Below are 12,433 nucleotides of genomic sequence, written 5' to 3'. Positions count from 1 at the left end.
TGCTCAAGTTCTGTAATCACATAGATCTGTTTGCATTTGTGTTCCACCTCTCACTAGCTGAATCTCTTCATCTGCAGAATTGTTAGGGGGAAATGATGTCCTGAGTTAATCCCATACAGGCTTTTTGGACCCCACCCCCACTCCAGACTAAAGCCATTAAGACATTGGGAAAGACAAATCCCATCACCACCAAGGGAGGGTGGCTGGGACCTGAGGGTGGAGTTGGGCAGCCAGGTTGGATATAAAAACCAAACACGTGGGCCTTGGGGTCTCTGGCTCCCGATCACTCGCCTCCTGGCTTCAAGGCTCCTGGCTGGCGGCCAGCTCTCAGAGTGCCATTTTGGGATTCCTGATTGGCGGATCGGGTAGGACTAATTTAAAACTTTGTCTCCCACTTTTCTCCTTGAACTGTACATTTCCTCATTTCCCCTTCCCTTGTAAATAAACCTTTTATTAACCTTTTGCGTGTGCCTGCAGTAGAGCATTGATAAGTCCTTTTAAGCGCGCGGGTGAGGACCCACAGTCAGGCACCCCGTTTTGTATCGGGGTTGCTCTACAACAGTTTGGCACCCAGCGTGGTTTCCAAGTTACATCCACGGTTGACCAGCCCAAGATGCCTTATTCTGTCCCTTGGTTGTTTTTAATCTGGAAAACAACACTTAAATGTAATAAGGTACAGTGAATCATTCCAAACAAGTGTCTTGCCCTGTGATCTTATGGGGAGGGTGGGAATCTAATTTTAAAAATCTCTTGTCAGTGTAAAGTAGAAATCCAGATTTCTTTGCCCAGGTTTTCTGAACTTCCATGTATGTAAGAAGGAATGAAAATGATGTCCATATAGTTATTGGATCAACTGCTGCCATCTATACATGTCTGCAGTGTTGTAATCTTTGTGGAAAAGAAGTTGTTACCATTTATTTCTTTCCCAAATTACTCTCTCCCTCAAACTATAACTTCTTGTATGTGGACACAAATATTTATCACAATATAAATAATGACTTTTCTCCCAGGAGTATTTTCTCTTGAAAGAAAAAAGTTCATTTCTAACTTTAAACCTCCCTTTCCTACTTTTTCTCTGATGTCCTAAACCAAAATGTCTTATGTTAACAGTAAAGATTTGGGCTTTTATTCCTCTGAGTTCTTCAAAGCTTTTTAAATGCAAATAAATGATTTACATTGATTCAGTGGATAGATAAATTGGTGAACTGAGAAACTGAGTCACTGTTGTATAAGGCCTCCCATTGGCAAGCAAACTGTATGGTGAAGGGAACACTCTGAATTTCTGACTCATGGATCCATGCCTGCTGCAAGCCAAGCAGACAAAGATAAATTCAAGGCCATAAAAACTGTACTCTTTGGCTTCATCATGAGATGTTGTCAAGAGAGTTTCCACAGAGAAAGTTATTAATTTCAGATTGCTGCACTTACAAACTTATTTCCCCACAGAATAACAGTAATACTTTCCATGTGCAATACTTTTTATGTGAATTGCTGACTCTGAATCATCCACTCTGAGAGAGAAGAGAAATATTATGGAAAATAATAGCATAGCTCATGTCTGTATCCCTTTTTTCCCCCAAATTTGGATAAAAATCTTCTCCATTATACATGTAGTTTTCTGTCTTTCACATCCATGAGGCCTGTTAGAGGCAGTACAGAGCTCAATAAATAACCAAGAAGGGTTTGTTAAATCTGTTTAAAGCTTCATTGGTCTAGTATCTCATTTTAGACCTTGTATGTCTCCAGCTAATCTTTACAAAGTTCTAACTGAACCACGTAGTTCCATTTTCTGCTGACTTACTATTTCTTTTAATTCTGACCACATTACTAGGAGTTTCATTAAGGGCAAAGGTAATATCTTCATGTTACAAATGAGGAATTCATGTACTACTAAGTACTACTGTTTGTGGAGCACTTTCTGGGTCTCAAACCCTTTTGTACATCATCTCCTTAATCCTCATAAACCCATTCTGTTGTAGAGCAACCCCAATACAAAACAGGGTGCCTGACTGTGGGTCCTCACCCGCGCACTTAAAAGGACTTATCAATGCTCTACTGTAGGCACACATGAAAGGTTAATAAAAGGTTTATTTACAAGGGAAGGGGAAATGAGGAAATGTACAGCTCTGGGAGAAAAGTGGGAGACAAAGTTTTAAATGAGTCCTACCCAATCCACCGATCAGGAATCCCAAAATGGTGCTCTCAGAGTTGGCCGCCAGCCAGGAGCCTTGAAGCCAGGAGGCGAGTGATCTCGAGCCAGAGACCCCAAGGCCCACGTGTTTGGTTTTTATATCCAACCTGGCTGCCCAACTCCACCCTCAGGTCCCAGCCACCCTCCCTTGGTGGTGATAGGATTTGTCTTTCCCAATGTCTTGATGGCTTTAGTCTGGAGTGGGGATGGGGTCCACAAAGCCTGTATGGGATTAACTCAGGACATCATTTCCCCCTAACACTACCACTGAGATTCTCAGATTGGTTGAATTTGTTCACTCTTCCAGGAATAGGCCTGTAGGATTTTGGATACTGATAGAGAACCCAAAATGAGGAAAATAAATACCTAGCATTTTTATTAATTACAATTAGCTCCTATATACAGAACTCTCAGGGTGGATTCAAAATACAGCTATGTTTTAAAATGTTTATTTAACTAAACCTAGAAATTAGAAACTAAAATAGTCATGTTAATACCAAGTCCAGGTTACCAGCTTGGAAAGGCAATCAAGAAGAATGAGGACTGCAAGAGGCTTGGAAGATCAATTATTTTTTCTGTGTTGGACATGTGGATAGAAGCAATTCCAGATGACTGGGTGTGTTAGAAAGATACAGCAGACCTCAATGCCTGTTACATAGCTACACTGTGCTCGATGCCTTGGGAGAGATCAAAATATGTAAAAGACAAACATTTTTGTCTTTCCAAAGTTTATAGTTTAGTTGCATGATCATAGTTAAGAATGTCAACATGAAAAAAAAGGAAGGATGGAGTGGGGGAGGGAGGAAACAAACAAGCTGGCTTAAAGAGTTTACCTTCCAGCTTTACTTGCTCTGTTCTTGGGTAAGGTATTTATTCTCTTAAGACATAATTTTCTCAGAAAAAAAAAAAAAGACATAATTTTCTCATCTGTGAAAAATTTATCTCCTACAAGCCAGTTATGCTTGCCTCCTTTTAATTTTTCCACAAGTCAAGCTCGCTTCCCCCACCCCTTTGCCCCTGTTCCAGCTGCCTGGAAAGTTTTACTTGGCTAAATCTTCCAAGTTTTGCCTTTTGTGTCACCTCCTCAGTGAGTTTTCAGAAAGTGTCATGTCTGTATTCACGGGTGAGACTGTCAAAACACCAAAGGACGGCATAAAAGTGAGGAAAGCTGTCTATTATTACCACCCCCCTTTAATACTTTGAGATCTAAGGCGTCCTCTAGGATTTAGGGTCAGCAAACTTTTTCAGTATAGGATCAGGCAGCAGGTAAGGGAGGATTTGCGGCCCATAGCAAGTAAATGGGACCAGCCTGTTCCAATAAAACTTTATTTATGGTTACTGTGAATTTCATATACTTTCCACGGCCACGAAGGAGCTACCGGATTTGGCTTCTGCCGTGTGGCCGACTGACGGGCAAGAAGGTGAGCCCCGAGATTCTGTCAGACTCAGTCACTCTCCTCCGGCGCCAAGACCCCTAAAACGAGGGCGAGTTCCCGCCTCCCCCGCACGGGTGTGTGGCGAACGCTAGGTAGCAACGCTCAGGGAAAGCCGAGCGCTTGATGCGCGGTGCGCAACCCCGCTGTCGCCCTCTTCCTAACTCTCCTTTAGGGGTGTCGTTGGCGACGCGTCCCTCTCCGAGGTGCGGGCCCCGAGGGTCGGCCCCGCCCCGGGCGGCGGCCCCGCGGGAGGGCGGGGGTGGCGGCGCGAGGCGGGGGCGGGGCGGCGGCGCCGCGTCGTCGTCGTCGTCCCCGCCTCCTCCCCAGGGGCCGCGTCGGAGCCTCGGCGGCGGCGCTCACAGCCGGAGGAGAACGTCCGGGCTCGGAGCGGCGGCGGCGGCCATCGAGACTCACCCGCGGCGCGTCCCCTTCGGCCTCGCTGCGCCTCCAGGCCGCGGCGCCCGCGCCCCTTCAGCTGTCTCGCTCGCGCTCCTTCCCTGCTGCCGGCTGCGCCATGGCGTTGGCGTTGGCGGCGCTGGCGACGGTCGAGCCGGCCTGCGGCAGCCGGTACCAGCAGGTGAGCAGCGCCCAGTCTCCTCCGGACCCGGGCCCGGCCCTGCCCTCCCTCCCGGCCGCCTCGGGCGTCTCCCGCCCAGCCGGTGGCCAACTCGACGCCGCGGTCCGGCAGGCCGCGCTGGGCCTGGGCGGGCGCGGCGGGGCCCGGCTCGGATTCGAGGCCGCCGCGGGCCGGGCCCGTCCCTCGGCGACCTCGGGCGGGACGCGGGTGCCGGACAGACCTCCGCCCGGCGCCTGCCCCACCTTCCCCGGCGGGCGGGCCCCCGAGCCAGAATCTGCAGCCCTCAGGAGGCAGCATCCCGGGGGCAGTTCAGTTTTCCTTTTTCCACCTTTGAGTTGATGTCATTGGAAAGGAAACACACACACACAAAAAAAGAAGCAGAAAGAAAGAAAAAAAAGGCAAGCATGAAATGGAAAAGGAAACTGGGTGGAGAAAAAAGATTAAAATCTCTTGCTGCCGCCGCCGACAGCTCCCCGCAGCGAGATGCGATTACTCAGGGTTTCAGAGTCTGTGGCAACCCATCCCCCTCGCCTGTTTTAAGACAAAAGTCAAAATGGAGCGAGCGGCCCCTCGCAGTTTGCAGTAGGTTTGGAAAAGGCGATGTTTCACCGAGGTGGTACCTCAAAATGTCGAGCTTCGGTGAAGGCGGCAGGGCGTGTGCCTGGCGTGTGTAAAAGCTTGGAAATGACGTTGAAAGGGATTTAATAGCATGGCTGGGGAAATGTATAAGGGATGATTGGATTATTATCTCGGGTATGATTTATAAATTGAGACCCTAGGGAAAAGAATCTTTAGCCGCTTTTCCCTCGGAAATTTAGACATTCTGCAGGGCTTTTAGAGAAATTTAACCCAACGCTTCGTAATTGTGGGAATTGAGCCAGGTAGTAACTGATGTTGATTGGAACCGCAAATAGCTGCTTGTGTTTTGTCTTGTTGCAAATGCTTTCAGTGTAATTTGCATACAAATGTCGGTTGTGCTTTTATGAAATTAAATGTCTTATCATTAAGGATTTACAGTTTTGTATTTTGGAAATAAGAAAACCAGTTCCATTAAAACATCTAGATTAACCCTGGTGCGGCCAGTTACTGGTTTGTTTTGCTGTCATCAGCCTATGTTGTAATTTCCGCCCTCCTCCAGCCGGACTCCTGAAATGACTGGTTAAGAATTTAGCTTCATGGTTTCATAAATACGCCCAAATTGTGCCAATGCAGTCTAATCCTTAGGTCTCTGACAACCTGGGGTCTAGCACATGCTTTTTTGTATGACCTTGGGCAAGGCTCTGCCTTCCTCGATGCTTTAATAAAATGGGAACGACAGGTGTCACTTAACTGTCATGAAGGTGTTTGCAAATCACTTGTATCCCATAGTGATCTGATTCATTCTTTTCATCTTGCATTGGCTAAGGCAAACAAGCCAAAAGCTGTGGCTTTTCTTTGTACTGCCATCTTGAGCTCTTAGGTAATGCCAACATACTGGTGGAAAATCCTTGGTGTAGTATTTAATAGCTTTAAATATGCAGATTTGAGTTATGTCAGTGACTGGGCATATTTATTTATTTTATTCTTTTTAAAAATAATTATTTTGAAGAGCTAATCTAGAAAAGTGAAAAAAAATTATCTTCCTCGGAAAATTGCAAAATATGAAAGGTAAAAATCTGACAACAAAAAACTGTCACCCTGATAACCTAAGTAATATTTTCATGTGTATCCCCGTGCATTTATAGCTAGGTAAATACACACAAGTGTAGATCAGTATACATGTGTATAGATAAAGAAAGCTAATATTGATTGAGCATTTACTCTGTGCCAAACACAGTACTGAGTGCTTTATACCCATTATTTCACATAATCCTCACAAAATGCCTCTGAGGCAGAGCTTAATATTGTATAGACGACAAAGTCAGGATTCTAAGAAGCTTGGTAACTCGCTCAAGGTCACAGCTTCTAAGTAGTGATTAAAAGGATATACACTCACCTACTTGAAATCCAGGCTCAAGATTTAAATATAGGCATTTGCGTTAGTAGACATACACACATACATGTGTATTTCTTATACATCCATGCGTAAGTAACAAGCACATCTTTGCACACAACTGCAGTTCCATGGGCCCCGATTATATTTACACACACTTGTGCAGATGTGTGTTTACATACCCACATGTCCCCGTGTATGTCTTGTTTTCAGTTACATTCACAAATTTGCATATACGTACATTCATGCATGTGTATGTACAAAGGCACACAATATACAACAGATACACAAAATGAATTCATATTTTATTGTATTGCTTGTGCTTTTTCACATAGTATGTGAGTATCTTTCTATGTCAAATATTTTTATAAAGTCTGCATAGCCTCTGTGACTGAATCATAATTTAATCAACTGCCTGTTGGTCCTTAAGGGTGTTTATAATTTTTTTCTTTCATGAAGTTTCTTTTGCATACATCTTTAACTATTTCTTTAGTATAAACTTTTAGTTGTTGAAATGCTTGGTTAAAGAATATACATATTTAAGATGCTTTTGAATTATAGAATGCCAGTGAATTGTCCAGGCAACTTGATAGGAGCATGATATTCTGGTTGTCACAAAAGGCCTTCTGACTTCTGTTTGATCTAGTTAATCAAATTGAGCTGGCCATCTTGCTCATATTGTATATGTAATGGAAAACTATGATTCATTCATAAATGCAAATATGATTTTTTTGCCTTTATGGTCTTTTTATTGTTCACTGCGTGCACAACCTGAATTTAGCATCATCTCAGACTACCCAGAAAGATTGGGCTCATGGGTTCCCTGTGGTTTTTATTTTTCTCTTTCTGCATTTTGAAAGTAAGATTGCCTGTTCAAACATTGGGAAGCACCATTTGAGAAAGGTCTAGGTAGGTCCAGTGTGAGAAACCAGTGTTATGTGTTGCTCTTGAGTACTTGTATTCCTGCTCATCCGTTCCAAACCCTGTTAGTTTCACTGGAATAGATTTTTGCCTATGTCGTGAATTTTGTCAAATAATTCCAGAAATGTTTTGAGATACTTGGGTTTGAATTCAGTATAAGTGAGCGGGGATGACACTGCTATATAAGCATAAAAATAGGCTGTAGAATGTTTAGTTTTAGACTTGATTCAATTGCTAAAGAAATTGCCTGTTTATAAGCCTCACTTAACATACATTTCTATTATAGTCTAATGACATTGTGGAGCGACTTTGGAAATGACACCTTTTGAGATAAGTTCTCAGGATTATAGAGGATGGTTTTGGTAAATAGAGGAAAGAATTTCATCTCTGACAGGTCATACCATTACTGGTGTTCAAGTGTTAGATGAGATCATGATCCTGGAGGAAGGATCAAATAGGGCCCACGTGAAATTTATTTCTTTTAGTTTCGAAAGTGATTTTTATAAAATGGAATGTCTTACCTGAGAGTGGTAAGTCAAGATTTTAAGGTTGTTTTGCTCTATTTGTGGCCTATAAGGTCAGCGATCAAAGAAAACTGTCATAAAAATTTTGAGATTGATGAATTATTTCTTTAAAATTGTTTTAAATTGTGGTAAATACATATAAAATTTACCATTTTAACATAGCTTAGATAAATGGTTGGGCGGCCATTATAACCATCCTTGTCTAGAACTTTGTCTTCCCCAGTCAAACTTCTTAAATATTAAATGATTACCCATGTCCCCTCTCACCCAGCCCTGACAGCCTCCTCTCTACTTTCTATGAATTTGACTACTCTAAATAACTCCTCTAAATTTGTTCTTTTGTATCTAATTTATTACACTTAGCATAATGTTCTCAAGGCTCCTGTAGCATGTGTCAGAATTCCCTTCTATTTGAAGACTGAATAACATTCCTCTATATGTATATACCATGTTTTGTTTATTCATTCATCTATGGATGGATGTTTGGGTCCCTTCCACCTTTGGATCATCGTGAATAAAGCTGCTGTGAACATGGATGTACAAATATCTTTTGAGTCCCAAGAGGTGATTGCTGGATCATGTGATAATACGACTTTTAATTTTTGAGGAACTACCATGCTATTGTCCGTGGTGGATGCACCATTTTACATTCCCACCAGCAATGTGCAGTTCCTCTACATACTCACCAACTATTTTATGTTTGTTTTTTCTTTTTAATAGTCATCCTTATGGGTGTGGAATAGTATCTCATTGTGGTTTTGATTTTCATTCCCTAATGATTGAACATTAAATGTGCTTACTAGCTTTTTGTCTATCTTCTTTGGAGAAATAAGTATTCAGGTCCTTTGCCCATTTTTTTTTAATTGGGTTGTTTGTACTTTGTTGTTGAATTTTAGGAGTAGAGTTTGGTTTTTTTTTTTTTTTAAATAAAAATATTTACATTTTTAGCTTTATGCAATGAAGATTTCAAACACATACAAAAAATAAATAGTACAATAAAACATACATACACCATCACTCAACTTCAACAATTACTAACAAATGGCTAATCTTGTTTCATTTATACTTCCCACCATTATTTTGTAGCAGATCCTATAAATCATTTCATCTATAAATATTTCTGTGTATAACTCTAAAAAATTATGGCCTGATGTCTTAAGCAGGTATTACCACATGAATATTTTGTGAGAGCATTTTTGTAATGTGTTTTGAATATGGACACAGAATTTGTGAATGTCAGGAGCTGGGAACATAACTGTTCTTAGTATGCTTTGTGGTGGTGGTGTAGAGGTGATAGATTACTGTTGATCTTTTCTTATTTTCTTGCCTGGTCTAATGTTGACTACTTGTTAGGGGAGATTTAATTGATTCAATCATTTTGTCTTACCCTGGAAACTGCAGAACGCCCTGGTTTGTGTAGAAGCCAAGGGCCAACTGAACTGTTCTAGGAAATCCTGCATTATATAAACAGACGCCACCCACTGGTTTGCCTGCATATAATTTCACATTACTTTTTCCTAGACACCAATTATGTTACATTGCTTTACATTAAATTATGTTATAAAATAAATCTTAGGGGCCTCCCTGGTGGCTTAGGGGTGAAGCCTCAGCCCTGGCACCACTAAGGCCTGAGTTTGATCTCCGACCAGGAGCTAACACACATACAGCGGCATTGCAGACCTCTCCTGCTCCTGTCTCACCGGCTGCTTTCCTTAGCAGTGTATTTCAGGGTATCTGCCTGTTCTGCTCCCCATTCTATCTCTGGTGAATCCTCACCTCCCTCCAGCAGCTCTGGCCTACACCCCAGTTCTACACATAAACAAATAAATCTTTAGTAAAATAAATCTTACCTAGAGAGTTAAAAAAATATTTTATTAATTAAAATAAGTCTTAAAGAGATTAAAGTGACATCCTCTTCTTTGTTTATAGGGTTTTAAAATAATTACTTTGGTGTCTTAATTTATTAGGTTATTTTTGGACTATACCTCTGTTTAGTGGAACAGTGGATGATAGTGGATGATGCCTATTTAAGTAAAGCAATTTTTAACACTTTAATTAGAGATTAATGCAGATAATCAGCTTCATGGCCTCATCTTCATTCTCATGTCATTTTTGTCGCTATGCTAGACAATTGATCCACATGATGCATTAATTTTATTGAGTTTTACATACTTTTTACAATTGCTTCTAGTAGCTGTAGAGATAGAAATACAGTGTGTGTTGTTGCCTTCACCAAGTATAGTAATAAAGTGAGTGTTATCACACATCTCTTCACACACTCTGCTGTTACAATTAGGCTGACTCATTTTTCTGAATAACAGGTTATAATAAATGTTCATAATACTAATTCTAAATACTGATCAAATTTAAGAACGTTTCTAGTGAAATATTGTCTTACTATTAAACCTGTTCCTTTCACGTGTTTCTTATCTGCCCTAGCAATTTACTGAGCTAAGTAAATTACTTTGCTTTGACAGTTTTTCTTTTAAATTCATATATTGCAATATCAGTTATTAATCAAACTTGAATGTCATTTGGATATCTCTCTGGAGAATAATTTGTGAATAGCAATATAAAACAAACATTTATGCATAAATGTGACATTTAAAATGGAAGATTTCTTGTTTTAAAATAGCACAGAAATACATTCTTCATAGAGTCATGCAGTGAATTTGTAAAGGAAAATTTTATTTCCTTTCCTTTTCAGTCTCTCCCCAGAGATGTAACTGTTCTTCAAGTTTGGTGTGTGTTCTTCAGACTTTTTCTTATTGTTTCTTTGCTTTAAAATTTTTAAAGAAATTTTGTTTTTAAATAAACTTATTTTTTGTAACAATTTTAGATTTCAGAACATTGGTAAAACAGTACGGTTACCATATACCCCAGACCCAGTTTTTCCTGTTAACATCTTATATTAGTATGGTACATTTGTGACAATTAATGGGTTTATGCATTATTACTATCTTTATTCAGTTTATACCTAGTGATCTTTTTCTATACCAGCATCTCATACAGAATGCCACATTACATTTTGTCAGTATGTCTCATTTGGTCCCCTTGGCTAAGGCAGTTTCTCAAATTGTCCTTGTTTTTGATGACCTTGACAGTTTTGAGGAGTATTAGGTATTTATAGAGTGTCCCTCAGTTATGATAGGTCTGATACTTTTCTCGTGATTAAACTGGGGTCAGGAGTTTTGGGGAGGAAGACCATAAATTGCCTTTGTCATCACATGAAGAACACATACTATCAACATGACTATCACTGTTGCTGTTCACCTTACTTATCTGTCTGAAATAGTGTTAGTTTACTTTAAAATTACTTAACCTCCCCTCCCCCCAACTATGTTTTCTGAAAAGAAATCATTTAATCCACACTTTAAGATTTGGGAGTTATGTTCTACTTGAGGGCAGAATATTTATGTAAATTACTTAGAATTTTTCTGCATGGGACTTTTGTCTCTTATCCATTAATTTACTTAATCAAATCACTATGGACCTGTTTATTCGTTGTGTTATAAGCCAATACTGCTTTAATTGGTTGCTCAAATTGTTCCAGTTTTGACCGTTGGAAACTGTCCTTTGACTATAATGGCGGGTTTTCTTAAAGCAACGCCTCGCTGTTTGGCAGCAGGCTCATCGTGTGTATTTCCTGTGCCATTTCTCCTGTTTCTTTTTATTAGAGAATGATATTAGAAGCCAAAATCTGTGCTAATTGCTACTAGGGTATCATTGCTTCTAAATCTTATGACAGAGAAAAGAAATGTATGTGTATATGCATATCTATAAATATTTTCTGTATGTCAATCATCTGTACCTGTATTAAACTAACCAGTTGCCACATGGATTTCTCTTCTGTCCTCACTTATCTGTAAACTGCCACTCCTCCCAACATCCCCCCACCCCGCCTTCTTTAGTGAGTTTTTTTTCATACATTTATATAGTTAGATTGTTTTGTCACATTCTGCATACTGGTCCTGGAAACTGCCAACCATTTACATGTTTTTAGAATTTTACATGCATTGAAGTTCACTCTGCTCTGGTTTTTTTTTTTTTTTTTAAGAATTATTTATTTATTTATACAAGCACTGGGCACAGTCAGAAGCGCAGGAGGGTGAGAGAATTCACCCGAGCCAGTGCAGGGAACAGAACAGGCAGACGACGAAGTACACTGCTGAGGGATGCAGTGGGTGCAGCAGGAGAGGTCTGCAACGCCATGTGGGACCCTTACCGGCAGCCAGGGATCGAACTGGCGCTGCAGAGGCTGCGGGCAGCCTCGCAGCCCAGCGTTCAACCGCTGCGCCACCAGAGAAGGCCCTGGTTGTTGTTTTTTTTTTTCTTTTAAGATTTATTTATTTATACATACAATAGCTAGGGTGCAGAGATACAGGATGTGAGAGGATTCACCAGAGACAATGGGGAGTAGAACAGGCAGATGTACTCAAATACACTGCTGAGGGGAGCAGCGGGCGAGACAGAAGAGGACTGCTGCGCCATGTGGGTCACGTCCCTGGCTGGGGATCAGACAGAACTCATGCCACAGTGGCTGAGGAGAGCTTCATAGTGCTGTGTCTTAACCTCTTGTGCTACCAAGGAGGCCTCTAACATTACTTTTCAAGAAACATAGTAGGAGTGGCTTCTTTTTATTTTCAAAATTTTCTTTTTATGATCATGTTTTCTTAATTCCTTTTAAAAACTTGTACAGAAAGTTGCACAAGTAGTATAAAGTAATACACCCTATCTATTTATTGCCCAGATTCACCTTAAACATTAAGGTTTGATTAACAATGAATACAACCCTATAAAAATTGAAAGCAC

At 40.8% G+C, this 12,433-nt stretch overlaps 1 protein-coding gene across 1 annotated transcript in view; it reads left to right on the top strand.

Moving 5' to 3' along the window:
- Positions 1-3,987: 3,987 nt before the first annotated feature.
- NDFIP1 (Nedd4 family interacting protein 1) overlaps positions 3,988-12,433 on the top strand; it is a 48,972-nt gene continuing 40,526 nt past the window's right edge. Inside the window, exon 1 of the mRNA XM_037509053.2 lies at positions 3,988-4,204. Within this exon, the coding sequence (XP_037364950.1) occupies positions 4,142-4,204 (63 nt within the window). The 5' untranslated portion in view covers positions 3,988-4,141. The remainder of the gene's footprint in view (positions 4,205-12,433) is intronic.

This window comes from Talpa occidentalis, unplaced genomic scaffold (genome assembly GCF_014898055.3).
Source record: "Talpa occidentalis isolate TD23 unplaced genomic scaffold, MPIMG_talOcc4v2.1 talOcc4.13, whole genome shotgun sequence".
In the NCBI taxonomy this organism is placed as follows: domain Eukaryota; kingdom Metazoa; phylum Chordata; class Mammalia; order Eulipotyphla; family Talpidae; genus Talpa; species Talpa occidentalis.
This window is presented reverse-complemented; position numbering and strand designations above follow the sequence as displayed.